Genomic DNA, 14,619 nt, shown 5'->3' with positions numbered 1-14,619 from the left:
TCTGGTAGGATAAACTTCCCGGAAGACAGTAACTGGTAGTGAGCTTTTTAGTACTAAAGGCAGTGAGCAAAAAAATAACTACTTCCTAAAATTCTCTTCTGCTTTTAAAGCAAGCGAACCTGCTTTCCAGTAAGTAGTTAATAAGTTTGCACTGGTGTCACTTCCTTACCTACTCAAAAACCAATACATACAGAGAGAGCTCACACCTGGGCTAGTGCTGATTAATGCAGTGGTCTTGTGGGGAGGGAAATATGTGCTAATGAGCTGAGCAAACTTGTCCTGCTGTTTGCTTTTTTCATATTTGTTTTCAGAGCTTCAGTTTGCAGATGTTTTTATTTTTTGTTGTTTTTCCTTATTTTTTAAATTTTAATGAAAATCGGGAGTCGGTTGTTCAGCAGGAGCAATGTGGTCATGCCAATCACTTATTAATGCTACTGTAAAATCCCCTCTGACAGCTTTTCAATTATGAATGAAACTTCACATCTAAAATGCTGTCTTGATGATGACTCACAGTGTAGGTAAATGAAAAGGACTCTGGCTAAAGACGAAACCTTGTCACTGTGGTCCTTTTTTCTGTCCTTTAAGATAAGGTTTTAGACATTAAGATTTGGGAAGGTGATCCACTCACCACTGATGCTATTGAGAATCTTCAGGCAGACAGTTTTTCTTTTGTGGCCTCAGAGATTTATTAGACTTTAAGACACCAAGGTTGAGTGTATGCATCAGCAGGAGATCCTGCTAGCTGTATGCCAGAGGGACCAGGGTGTTTTTGATGGATGTGCTATTTAGTGAGTCTCTTGTGCCCACTAAACTAGCCCTGCCAGCATTTGGAAGCTGGGTGGTTGAATGGGGGAAGTGTCTGACTATGGGCAATCCCTGCTCCCTGTAGTGTTTAGTTGTGGTTTCTGTGTTTCCTTTTCCACCAGCTAGCTTCCTGTTCTGCCTGTCATCCAACTGTTTTTGGTACATGTACATGGAATAAAACTCCCCTCCCAGTCTCCTCTCCTGCCTCTTTCACATCTGTGACGGGGCTGCTTCAGGTTGTCCCTCTGGGGAAGTAGGAGCACTTGGAGGGTTGCTTGGGTAGTCCCCTCTCCCAGAGCCCAAGGGAAGTGTGTGCACACCTGCACACAGGGAGGCATCCTCCTCCTTCACCATCTTCCTCACCTTACCCCTTCCTTTTTTTTAATCACAATGAGAGATATTTGTCTTACAAAGTATATTAGCTGGCAGATAAGTTGCTTTTACTGTGCCTGCTGATTTTAGACCCCATGTAGCTCCAAATAATTTTAAACTGCTTGTTCTGGCAAAAGGTGGCTTTTTCTTGTTTCCCACTGGACATGGGGCTGACAGATAGTAGGGCACCCATGTTTGCCTGAGGAGAAGGAGCTCCTGATGTGCTTGCCTGGACTTTCATTTAGGATCAAGCCTATAGCAACTCATTTGTTTTTCAGGCATAGCCCATATCCTTGGGGATTATCCCTTTCCACCAATTAAAGTGAGTGAAAGGCTGTTCTGACAGAGATTTTCTATTATTTATCATACATGCTGATAAGAACATATTTATGTTTTTGTTTGGGTTTCCTTTAAGTGTTTGGGTGTTGAAGTTTATTATTTATATTCAGGTCAAGATGCTTTTTGTTATAAGAAGAAAAATAAAATTAGCAGAGCGCTTAGTCTTTTCTGTTTAATTGCTGCCAGAATTGTTCTGGAATGGCTCTTTCCTTTCTGGTCTATTGTTTGTTTGCTTTGGGGTTTTGTGTTTTTTCATTTTTGATTTCTGTGCTTATTTGTACAATGTGGTATCAGGAGACTGACTGGCTTTCGTCTCCTATCATATGAGAAAGCAGCAGAGAAAAAGACTTGCTTTATTATGTGTGTTGGAGCAGTCACTGACTAAGCAAGAGAATGATATTCACAGTAATATATAAAGTAATAATGTTTTAATTATTTGACTTCCAGCCACAATTTGCACGTTGGCAAGAATTTGATTTCATTAGTCTGGTTTTGTGAAGTACTTTAACATCTAATTTCACCTTGAATGTCTATTGTGGTACCATCTTCCTGACTGACTGCCACAGCTATTTTCTGCTTGATGTCAAGAATCTTTCCTAATGCCTTATTTGATTGCAAGTTCCTGCTACCAGCAAATGTTGGCAAATAAACCTGAGTCTGTTGTTAGCAACTCTGAGAACTATCTTTATTCATTACTACCTTTTGTATATTAGTGATTTATGTTTAGTTTTAATCTGTGGACGTTTTTACAGGTCAAATAGATTAAAACTAAAAAAAAACCACAGATTTTTTTTTCCCATCTGTCTGAATGTATTGTTCAAACCATATTTTGGAAAGAACCATTGATGTGTGGCATTAATTTTTGCAATGGTGGTTTGGTATTGTATGATTCATTTTGAACAGGCTTAGTCAAGTAAGCAAACCACAAATATAAATATGGTGGCAAGTAAATTCTTTTATGCTCAGATTCCACCTTTGGTTCTTTAGCTGAAATTCTTTGTCCCCCAAACCCCTGTAAAATCCTGTGTTCTTGGAATGAAAAATGCTGTTAATGAAGACCTGTGTTCTTTCAGTGTTTGCAAGAGGTGCATCCGGAAAATGGACCATCACTGCCCGTGGGTCAATAACTGTGTGGGAGAGAATAACCAGAAGTACTTTGTACTGTTTACAGTAAGTATTTCACAAGTGATGCTTGAGGTTGTCCAGTGGGAAGTGCTGAAATGTAGTGCAGAGTCTGTGAAGCAGCTCCCAGGGCTGGTGTTCTCTTCCCTTGTCTTTTGGAAGAACTTTATGGGGACCTGCTGCAGGCTTCTGTTTCACTTATTAGGAAACACCTCCCTCCCCACCATCCATCCACAGCAACAGGAAGAGGCATCACAGGAAGCATTTGTCAGGGGTTTTTGAGGTTTGTATTGGTGGTTGCTCAGCACCCATTTTGTAATGTGAGTAGTGTATTGTGGTGCTGAGCTCTTTGAGGGAGGGGCCATCCTTCTACATCAAACACTGGCTGGTAGGATCCTAGGCCATATATAGGGTTCCTAAACATTATAGTTGTACAAGTGTCTGTGTGGGATCATATAATAAGAGCTGTTGCCACATCTCAAAGAAGGAGTGGGAAGTCTGCACCCCCTTGGTTAAGAATTATCCACCTTTTAATTGCAAGTGGTTTATTTTTGTATACTTGAAAACCACGGAGGTGCTTGACTTTTTGTACTATATCTGTAGCATCATGAGTAAGAAAACAGGAGTACAAACTTGAACAGTGGATATTTCTGGAAGGTTTGAAAAGTGTTTCATCAAAGTGAACTGCAAATATCCCGTGGGAGTAGTGTGAACATTACAAGGCTGAGTCTCAGTGATGCTCTGTTTTATTAATAAATCTTTTGAGACATCTGTAGGTTTGAGGAAGTATGTTCTTATATTACCAAGCAGAAAGGAGGAGATTTTCAGTTAAATGACAGGCCTAGTGTTCTGTGGTGGGGTTTGCAAGGATGTGGATTACAGAACAGAATGAATTCTATTTCTTTCCTATGAGCAAATGGTTTTTTTAATTTTGAGAAGTGAGCTAGGTGTTCTAGTCCTCCCAAAAGGGTTTCAGTTACTATTAGAACTTGATATCCACTTTCTAGTAAACTGTATTTAAGACTTAATCTTGTTGAGAGAAACAAAATAAGGGTTGCTGGTTTTATTCTTGGATATTCTTTTTGACACATAAGGAAGTGACAGAACAGCAGCATGCTCAACTTGCAAGGAAAACCAGAATTCTCCCCTATTGCCTTTTACTGCTTCCAGAGGTGTTTCTTGTTACAAAATCTCTCTCACTTCTGCTGTATGCTTATCTTTGTCAGAATTTGTAGGTTCAGTAGAGTAATTTTTTTACCCCTGTCTTAGTAAATTGTAGTCTAGGTGTAACATTGCATGTAGCTTTTATTCTAACTTTTTGTTACATACAGTTTTTATTACAAAGCTAAGGCCTGGTTTAAGCCAAAAATTAATAAGTACGAAGCCTGAAAGAAACTTTCTATGCCACTGTCTGCCTCAGAGAAAGTACTTCTTAAAAGAAATATTTCTGAACCTCATACTGGAAAACAAAGTGCGTTTCCTGGTTAAAAGAAAATGGCTGTTGTTTCTCTGGGAAACTGTAGTGCTGTCAAGAGCAAAGATGTAGGCTTGGACAACAGGGTACCTTGATCAGTGTTACTGTTCTCTGAAAGTCATGCAGTGCTGATCTGAGGTAAGGGCAGTGAGCTGTGTGGAAGGCCACTCTGGGACACAGGAGGCTGGGTTTGGATTCAGCATCTACCTCGATTGCTCAGAGCTCATAAGGAGAGAAGGAGTCTGTGTAATTGTGGCATTTGCCAGCTTCATGATGCTTTTTCAGGGGAGATGGGAGAGCCTGATGGTTTTTGGAGTTGTTTTGTGGTTTGGTTTTATTTTGAGCTCTTAACACTATGCTTTTAAATAAAGTGTTGGGAAGATAAAGCATTTTGGTCTTTGAACTCACTTGGTTCCTGTATTATGTCCTTTATTTTTCAGATGTATATAGCACTGATTTCCCTGCATGCCCTAATCATGGTGGGATTTCACTTCTTGTACTGCTTTGAAGAAGACTGGACAAGTGAGTATAAACAAAATACCTTATTAAAATAACAGATTATCCTTTGAATAGGAACTTAGAATGCAGTTGGCTTATTTCAGAAGAATGCTATCAACGTTCTGCTATGCTATCTCTATTTTTTTTTGGTCTTTTTAATGATCGTTCCCGGGACTTCATAATTCTTTTTGAGCTGCTGGAATCTCTGTCCTGAAAAGTCCTCTTTTAACTTACACCTGATAGTGCCTAGGAAAAAGCTGATATGTAAAGACACCTAAGGAGTATGTGTGCAATAACCTACTGTTGACATGAACACAGCACTTATTTCCTGAATGCTAGCAAAAGATAAGAAGAATGTGTATGCTTTTTTAAAAAGGGTACTGTGAATCATTCTTGCAAGACTGCCAGGAAAACATGCTGCTCTTATCCAAAAATCCACCCTTACAAGAACAAACAATTCTTTTCCTCAGAAAAACATAAACCCAGCAAACCAAAACCAGAGCCCAAACAGCTCAAAAAAGTGAAACCAAAAACTTCAGCATTCACTCTGAAGTAGTCAGTGAGTACATTTTCACAAAGTCAGTCTATGTATGTTCCTAAAACCACAAATGGGTATGGGAAACACTCAATGTAATGCTGAGTTGAACAGCAAGGTATCAAAGAATGTGTGTGCACATGTATGTACTGCCTGTGAGATTTTTTTGAAAAGGAGGAGGGTTTTTTCCCTTGGAATTTCAGTAGTAGTCTCAATATCATGACTGGTTTTAGATCATAGTACTGCAGAGGATACACATGTGAATTGGATTTGAAAAGGTTGTTCTGCACTTTAAAACTTTGTAAAACAGCTGCCGGCAGTCGCTGAGAACATCTGCATTTGACTGCAGTGGCCAGGGCTGTAAAGGAAGAATACATTAAAAGATATTTCCTTTACGTCCTTTCTCAGAGCCTGTTCCTGTGGGGAAAGCACTTCCCTACCTGTCACAGGTTTAGGTGGCAGAACAAAGCTGTTAGGAGAGATGGATGTGCTGTTCCAGCTGCCTTGTGTTTGTGCAGATTGTGTTAGTTCCTGATTATCTGTTTAAGCCTAAGATCTCATTAGAAAAATGCAGGCTTTTGGTGAGAGTCTTAGATTTTGGAAAAATCTGGACATGTTCTGGCACTTACAGCACTCAACTATGACTTTGACCCTATAACATTACTTTCTTCTGCTCCTCCTTTCTAATTACCTTCTTGGGTTTCTCTTTTCAGTTCTTGCTTGAGATTGCACTATTGAGTATGAGGAAGAATAGGAACTTGGTTTAATCTGACCTTCTTTTAGTTACGGCTTAGAACAGTTACGAAAGGAAGCACCACCTGGTTGGTGCTACATATGCACATGTCCTGACTGCCAGCTTGAGATTTTTTATGGACTTATCACTTTGGAGGATCTGTTAAGTCTAAGATTTAAGAGAGAACCTCCAGGTGAAATGGAGGAGAATGGCATCATAGTTGGTGTGCTGGGGAAACACCAAAGTGGAAAAGAAAGTCGCAATCTTGAAGTGTTGCAGGGGTTTTGGTGAGCTTTTTCACTTCTTTTGAAATTTGAGGGAGTGATCATTTTATGGTTGAATGTCAGAGCTTCTCTGTGTATCTTTCTGGGAATGTTGTTCATATAATTAATTGATAGTTTGGGTATAGGAAATTCGTGGCTTAGTGGGTGTTTTGCAGCAGCTGCATTACTTGGTGTCTACCCTTCCAACTCCATTGTTTTGTCTTCACAGAATGTAGTTCCTTCTCTCCACCAACTACAGTGATTCTACTCATCCTCTTGTGTTTTGAAGCTCTCCTATTTCTCATCTTCACCTCAGTTATGTTTGGGACCCAAGTACACTCCATCTGCACTGATGAAACGGTGGGTGTCTCACTCTCTCCTGTCTCTCACCATTTGTAGAAACAGTGACTACAGGGCTACAAGGTTTTGCCTCATGGCACAGGGAGACCCATGTACCCACTGAGGAGAGATCCAGTGTAATAAAGCTGAGCTGGCACAGTGCTGGATGGTGCTCTCTGGGGTTCCTGTGGGACACAGGGTACCCTGTGCATTGGCTGGGGTGCCGTGTTGACATAGCTCCCATGAGGTAGGCATAGGTAGCTGGGGTTTCTCCGTAGAGAATATTTGCCCCTGTGGATTGGAGAACCTTTCTCCTTTAATGAAGTGCTTTTACATCAGTATTGTCTGAAATTCAGCTGTGTGTCCTGGTTGTCACTATTCACAGATTTATGTGCTGGAAAGGCTGGAAAGCCAAGATGAGAAGTTGGGGGAGGAACACACACACCCACACACACACACCCACACGCACGCACACCTTTTAGGCTAGAAGATTTTCCAGCCTTAGCTACCTGTTCAGCAGTTCAAAAACTCCTGCCAGAAGCCAGAAGGAAAAAGAAAAGGGAGTGGAGTAGGCTCATGGAAACTGCTGGATACAGTCTGCTGCAAATCCACCAAGCCATCTCTGATTTGAAGATGGCGTAGTAGAGATTATATAGTAATATTCCAGTCCTAAATCCGTGTATTGGCCCACTTCTGGAAAGATGGAGCTGGTGACTCCTGGGGGTATTCCCACACTTGTGAATACTTGCACTCTTCACCAAGCATGCTCAGGTATTTGAATTAACCAGAGTGGCTGGAGAGAAGTGATAGTCTTAAAAGAGGGGCAGCTCTTCTTTCCTCCCCTGCCTTCTTTAGGTTTCTTTCCCCTTGTTTGCCCATGGCCAGTTGAAGCTGGAGTAGATGTTTCTGCTGCTGTCAGAGAGCTGTGACTGGCATTATATGCTGTACAAGCCCATTGTTCTGAGCCTTTGTTTGCAGTGCTTTCCTTAATGCTTGGCTTCTGCAAGAGGCTGATGTTCCACCTGTGTGTGTTGAGAGGAAGACTTCACTGTGCTTTCTGATGGGGAGAGCCCCAGGAAGAAGTACAGAGTGGTACAGATCCTGCTGAGCTTGTGTTCAGCACTAAGTGTGTGAATTAGCAATGCTGCCTGTGAAATCATCATTTGAATTTCGCTATCTTTGGAACCTGTCAAGAATTTTTAGAAACTGCTTCCTACAGCTGGGCACCCAAATAAGCCCCCAGATTTTCCCTTCCAGTGCAGTTCTGGGGACTCATAGTTGTTAAAGGAACAATGCCACATTCTAAAATAAAGGAATGAAGTATGGTCTCCCCCATTGGGTTGTGGGTTTTTACTTTTGGGTGTTTTTTTAATATGTACCAGTAAGGATTCTGCTCTATGGAATGTCTCATTGTTCGTTTGCTAGCATTGAACTAGCTGTATGCAAGCAATCTGTTTGGAGCAGAGGAATATTTCCAGGTGAAGTGCTTCTTGGTGTGCTCTCTTGCAGTGTTCTAATTTGCATTTTAGAGACAGGGCTGTATGTTGCCCTTTTTTCACCTTTCTCTTCCAGTCACTGGGAGACTTCATTCCTCAATTTGAGTATGTTCTCCTGCCAGGATGGTTCCTCTCTGCCTGAAGGGACCCAGAACCCTGGCATTTTGCTGCTGTCTCTGGAGGTGACATTACTAGGGATTAGCACAGCTCCTGCAGCTGCCCATGTTGTGTCACCAGAGCTCCCAGCGTCAGTGATTTGAGGCACACAGATGTATGGCAGTGCATTACTGCGTAGCGTGGCAGACGCATGCCGGTCAGGAGGAACCTTGCCTTGCAGAAGATGCAGAGTCAAGGAACTGGGTGATCTGCCAGCTGCTGCTGCTGCCCATGGGAGAGTGATGCTCTCCAGTGACTGCTCTTACTCATTGGGCTTCTATAGCAAGCATAAATGGCTTTCCTGAAAGACCAAATTCACTTCCTGGGCTTCAGACACAATATGGGTTTTTATTTTCTTTTTAATGTTTAACTAGTGAATGTTTCAGCTGATTGCTTGATGGCTTATTTTTTTTCTGCCTCTAACCTTTACTAAACAATGCCAATGATTTCTTCAAATCAGTATCTTATTTAACCCTCTCTCCCTGCTGTCAGCCCATGCATGTTTTAGCAATGATTCTAATGACACATGAAGAGGCACCAGGTAGACTCAGCTACACTGAGCCATGGGCACTTCCTGAACTTGCTTGGTGAATCTGAGAGCATTACAGAGATTATCTTTGGGTTTGTGGGGTTTTTGGTCCCTTTTTTTTTTATTTTTTTGTCTGCAAGCTTGTAATGGTTTCTTCTAAAACTTTTCCATCTGGTTAGCACATAATGCATTCAGCCATTAAAGCACATACTTTTTTTTGGTTTTAAGTGGTGGGGGTTTTTTTTATTGACATCAGAGGCAATTGGATGGCAGATCTTAAAATGGTTCTGAAGTATGTAGGACTGAAGAGAATGGAAGCAATTTTATTTCCAAGGAACAGTTTCTAGCTTTAGTATTTTTAATATAAAACAGAGAGAAGAAAAGGAAAGGCAGTACAGATGCATTTGTATTTTCTTACTCTGTCCTTTGGACGAGGGGTAACTGAGAGGAGACCTTTCCCCGAATCCAGAGCTACAAAACCTGAGTATTTGACTGAAAATGTCATATTTCTGTTTTCAGGGAATAGAACAGTTGAAAAAGGAAGAGAGAAGATGGGCTAAAAAAACAAAATGGATGAACATGAAAGCAGTATTTGGCCATCCGTTCTCTATAGCATGGCTTAGCCCATTCGCAACACCAGACCAAGGAAAAGCAGACCCATACCAATATGTGGTCTGAGGAATTCCTGACCAGCATTTCCACTAAAATAGAAACATATTACAGCACTACTGTTACAAATTTTCCATGAATGTTTAAAACAAAAAGCAAAATGAACTTTTTTTATGTCTATTAAGTGGCTGATAATTGCAGAGGAAAAAAAAGCCCTGTGTTCCACCATTTTAGATAATTCTATATCTCTGGCTGAAACTGCTGCTTTTTTTTTTTTTCCCTTTTCTTTTTTTTTCCTTTCTTTTTTATCACATTAACTTTACTGGCATTTGTTTCTCTTTGCTTTCTGTATGGCATAACTAATGTGAAGGGAATCCTCTCTTCTCTGTTATGGCCCACCTCTTCTGAGTAAATTCTCATGCTGTCTCCTGACTGTGATGGGCTCTGTGGATGACCTGTGAGTGCCAACAGCCCTATGCAGACACCTTTGGACTTCCTGAAGGAGCACATTGCTCTTTCATAAGTGAACTTGAACAGGGAAGCAGATACTTCACGTACCAAAAGGTGCAAGACCAGAAGGCAGCACAGCAAGTGAGCCAGTTGACCTGGTGGTCACAAACAGTTAAAGTACTTCAAAGTTGCCAAACCAATTCTCACTCCACCCTCCTTTTTCCTTCCAGCCACAGAACTGATTCCATCTTTCTGGCATTATTTTATCTGTTCCCTCCCTTGTGTGCAGGAAATTGTTGCCCCTGTAGGATAACTGTGGCAGATTTAGAAGACTGGGTTATTACATGCCTTACACTTCCAGGAAAGAAAGAAAGCTAATTTTCAAGTGTTTAGAATAGCAGAATCATGTTTTTTGATGTGTGTTTGTCTTGGTAAATGACTTGTTAGAGCAATGCCTGCTAAACAGTGTTAACGTGAAAAACTGACATGAATGCCCAGGTTACTATAAAGACTAATATTGATGGGATGTGTAAATGTTCCAGGGTGGTTGATCTATATTGTTAGCTTTGCCCTGGTTTAGAGCTTTGTAAATCTTTTCTCCTGTTTATGCATATGTGTGGATGTGTGTAAGCACACGCACATATATGTGTAAGGGTTTGAAATTGGGAAATACTTATGGTAAGGAGCCTGCATGCTGTTATGAACTGTGTGGTGATGAAAAGTGGGAGGGACAGACTGCATTCCAAAAATGGGTAGAGTTATTAAACCATTAATAATCCCAACTGTTAATGTTAATTACAACATCTTGTGTTCAGGCAGGAATTTTATTTATATTTTTGATTCACAACTCCCATGGGCTCATTAAATGAATTGCAAACAGAGGAAATACACAAATCAGCTGCATCTGTGACTTCCAAGGAATCTTTTCTTTCCTTGGTTTAAAATATTTTTTGGAAACTGACCTGCTTAGACTGCTTCAAAGCCACGGGGGAAGGGAGGGAGATCAGGGAAGGAGAAATTTAATGGATGTCTCATTTTGGAAGTAATGTGAATGCTGCATCTTTTCAATCTGTTAATGCTTCCATATGGAAAACAAATGCAATAAAACTTTTCCAAAAACTTGTTTGCTGTTCTTTCTTTCTTTCTTTGTTCCAAATCTTGGGAAAAATCTGTAATGGTTTTCTGAACTTTCGCTTCTGTATGCAAGCAGGCAGAAGCATATAAAAGTTAATTAACTTATGTGTACAACTTCTAAGTTGAAAAGTGAGTTAATTGGTAATATACTGATCTGTTAATCAGTGGTTTATTTCAGCAGCTGGGAGAGGCTGTAACTCTGGTTTGAGTATGTGATGGTGTTTCTCAGAGAACGCTCCCTTAATCCTTAAGCTGGGTCTTGGGCCGTGGTCAGTCCAGCCAGTGAGACCTGTGCAGGTGACAGTTTGAACTGGCAGAGAATCTGGCCCTAAAGCTGCCTTGATGCAAAATCAGAATATATTGAAGGGAGAGGCTTTAGTCACCTAGGCAATTAACTAATGAATGCATCTCTCTGCAGTTCACTGCTTCAAAATTCTTTTGATTACAAATTCTACATTCCAGTTTGGACTTATTTTAATTACTCTTATTAACTATGTGTTCTGGAGGAAGATTAATTACATTGTTTTGGCCTTTTGACCATTGTGGAAAAACGTGTAACTACTGAGTTTTTCTTGTTTCAAACCAAATGCAGATTGTTAAACAGCATTCTGTAGTACTTAGATTTTCAGTCAAACTCTGTATTTTGTCTTTTAAATGAGGTACCATCGCAGAAATGCCACTGGTACCTGTCCTGTGTGTGGTGATAACCTGGGCCTTCAGATTTTCTTGTGCTGTATGACTTTGTTTGATGCAATTGGAATGGTACTAAAAGTAAGGCAGTATTAGTATGAGAAAGGCAGACTTACTGGTTTGCTGATGGAAAGTATTTTCCTGGTCAGGACTATGATTTCAGGTGCTGGTTCTGTTTTAGTGTGGCCAAGAGAAAGGACAAAATCAGAGCACTTCTGTTTTAAAAAACTAAGTAGTGCTCCATGCAGAAATGTGGGAAGGAACTGCTGTAAGAGAATTTCTGCCTTAATCATGATTTTCTAATGGCAATGCTTCCTGTGTCTTCTCCTTAGCCATCAATTTGTCTCAGTGCTTGTCTTTTTGGTTTGCTCTTTCCTTTCACATCTTAAAAGTGCATTGAAAGAAGTTAATGCATTTCTTCTAACATTCAAGAGCTGTCCTGCAGATTGCTTCTGGGTCAGACCATGCAGCCCACCATCCTCTGGCACTGGGCAGGAGCAGATACCAAGGGCAGTAATTGAAGAAATGGGTGTTATTCTACAGCATCACAGTGGTCACAGGTCAACTTTTCTAACTTTCCCCATGTTTGCAATGTTGTGCCTTTTACTTAAAGAGGAATGTCCAGTATCTTATATTTCTCAGTGTATGTCTTTTCAGTATTGGTTAAAAATTATGTAATTTGAAACAGGGGGAAAGATGATGCTTTCTAAGCATTTTTTTTTATTAAGTGGAATAGCTGCATGATGGGAAAGAGAAAGAGGTGTTGGTTTAATTCAATACACAAAATTCTCACTTTGTAAAATAATGGTGAGAGATTTATGTAAGTATATTTCTTATTAAAAAGTTTAATTAAATAGTAGTTAAATGTCTTCAACAGCTGTGCATTCCTTCCCTCTCCCTTAGATTCTTTTTAAGGCATAACCTCATGCCCTACTGACCATGTGGCCAGCAGCCAAAATTAGATCAAGATACAATTATAAAACTTCTGTTTATTTTGAATACATACTGTGAGGGGATTAGTGAGGTCAGGCTGGGAGAGAGAAAGTATGCCCCTGGCTGTTCTGATGAACTACTCCCTAATTGGCATTAGCATAACCTCAGCCTGACCTTGCCTTGGTTGGCAGATGCTGATAGGAGCAGGTGAGCTGTGTTTTTTGGGGGAAGGGAATGAGGGGTTGCTGCTCAGAAATGTTCCAAATTTGTATTCCCAGTCTAGATGGCAGCAGGGATTGAAGTGGATTACAGAAACGACTGAGGGCAGGGTTGAAGCTTGTGGTCTCAGGGAAGGGTTTAAATGCCTGATGTCTGTCTCTCCTCCTGCTCTGTGCTACTTGTTTTCCTTCTCTCCAGATGGTCATGCAGTAAGTGCTCCAGCCGTGCTCCAGCCAGTTTGTTACTAACACTCGGGAAACCTCTGCAGTTGGCTGAGGAGCAGCGCACAGCCAAAGGTGCTCTCCTGCTTTAGGCTGCCAGAGCTTCTGCCCCCTGCCTGCACAGCCACTGGGTGCTGGAAATGCAGTATCCTGGAGGAAAAGCTCATGGTAGTGTTAGAGCACTTTGCCAAGGGTCTGCTGTGCGCAAACTCTGCTCCTCTCCACCTTGCCCAGCAGGGAGGTAAGGTCAGGCCCTGGCTGTGGCACACAAATTGTGGCATCCCAAGGCACCAGAGGCTGCAGGGGATTCTCCCTGGAGCACTTGGAATGGTAGATTTGCATGCTTGGGAGCAGGGTGAGGTGCCACAGGCCTGTGTTTAGCATTCAGAGTCCTTCAGGGCCTGATTTTTTCTCAAATTACAGCCCTGAGGAATTCCGATTTGGTATTGCGTCATTCCTTTCTGCACGTTGACTGCCGGGTTTCTCTTCAGTCAGCACCAGAAATGGGGCATGAATGAAGGAATGGAGTTCATAAAAGCTTTGCACGCAGCGCTTTGGTTTATGGTGTGCTTTCCCCTGGGTCTGCTCTGCTGACTCAGTGTTCCTGCAAACTGAGCTGCTGCTGCTGCTGTCTTATTTGTGAGGCTGGCAACTAGTGCAGCTGTGGTGCTGCTGGGCTGCTGTGGTGTTCCTTTCCCCTCGCTGCAAAGCTTTGAATGTTTTGTGTGTTGTCAAGGAAAATCTGTAGAATTAGAATGTGAGAAGCATACTGTTCTTCCAGCTCTTCTAAAACTGTTCTTTCTTACATTTTTAACCCTATTTGCACTTTTTTTTCCCTTCCCTTGAGTTTCTCAAAACTTGGATCCCAGTATTCTTGCTTCTCTAAGAATAGACTTTCTGTGTGGTCACTTGTATATCATTACGAGTGGATCATACTAAGCTGCAGATCTGACTCCTCTCTTACCTGATACAGAAGATGGGCATAAAAAATCATGCCCTATTTCACACAGTGATAGACTAAAAAAAATGATTAAGAAAATAAATTTTAGTTCCCTATTTCTATGTGGAGAAGACTATCAGGAAAAACATGTCCCTGCCCAAATTTGATGGATTTGTTCTTTAAGTGCAATAAAAATGTTTGCTTTACTAAAAGTGACATTCTTGGAGGGAGAATGAATCAGAATATTGACTGACCAAGGCTCCAGTCCCATTTTGAAGCCTCCACAATAACCTGTACAGATTTTCTCAACTCCCAGCAGGTTATCTGGCTTGCATTGTGATTTGTCTTTGACAATTTGGTAAATGGAAGTTGTGTTCTTAAATATTTGCTCTTAACTGGCACAGAGTGAACTTCTAGTGACTAGCCTAGGTGTGGCAGTGGTAAATTCCTGATTTCTGGGAAAAGGTGCAGTATTTTGGCTGTGTCTGAACTATTGCAAAAAAATGCCCAAACAAGGTGAAACTCTTAAGTTGTAACTGCATTTTGTCACTCCTTGGGAGGATTTGAAAAGCTGTGTGAGAAGAGATCCATGTTTCCCAAAAGACTGGCTTTTCAGAAGCCATCCCTGTACCCTAAAAATCAACTCATTCCAAAATACATCAGCAAGATTCAGACTGCCCATGAATTAGATCTGGTGTGAGGGTTTTGCTGTTAAATGTGGTGATGAAACTCTCAGTAATGCAGAGTGTGTGTCTTCATAGTT

The 14,619-nt window shown here is 41.1% G+C and overlaps 1 protein-coding gene across 5 annotated transcripts in view; it reads left to right on the top strand.

Moving 5' to 3' along the window:
• Window positions 1–14,619, top strand: part of ZDHHC3 (zinc finger DHHC-type palmitoyltransferase 3) — a 33,819-nt gene that overhangs the window by 15,235 nt on the left and 3,965 nt on the right. For 4 of the 5 annotated variants that reach the window (XM_058805870.1, XM_058805861.1, XM_058805878.1 and 1 more), the window contains exons 4-6: window positions 2,589–2,685; window positions 4,552–4,633; window positions 6,370–6,500. In XM_058805870.1, the coding sequence (XP_058661853.1) occupies window positions 2,589–2,685; window positions 4,552–4,633; window positions 6,370–6,500 (310 nt within the window). Of the gene's footprint in view, window positions 1–2,588; window positions 2,686–4,551; window positions 4,634–6,369; window positions 6,501–9,179; window positions 10,845–14,619 lie in introns of those variants that run through there. The other variant, XM_058805887.1, reaches the window with a different exon arrangement.

This window comes from Ammospiza caudacuta, chromosome 1 (assembly GCF_027887145.1).
Source record: "Ammospiza caudacuta isolate bAmmCau1 chromosome 1, bAmmCau1.pri, whole genome shotgun sequence".
Classification (NCBI taxonomy): domain Eukaryota; kingdom Metazoa; phylum Chordata; class Aves; order Passeriformes; family Passerellidae; genus Ammospiza; species Ammospiza caudacuta.
This window is presented reverse-complemented; position numbering and strand designations above follow the sequence as displayed.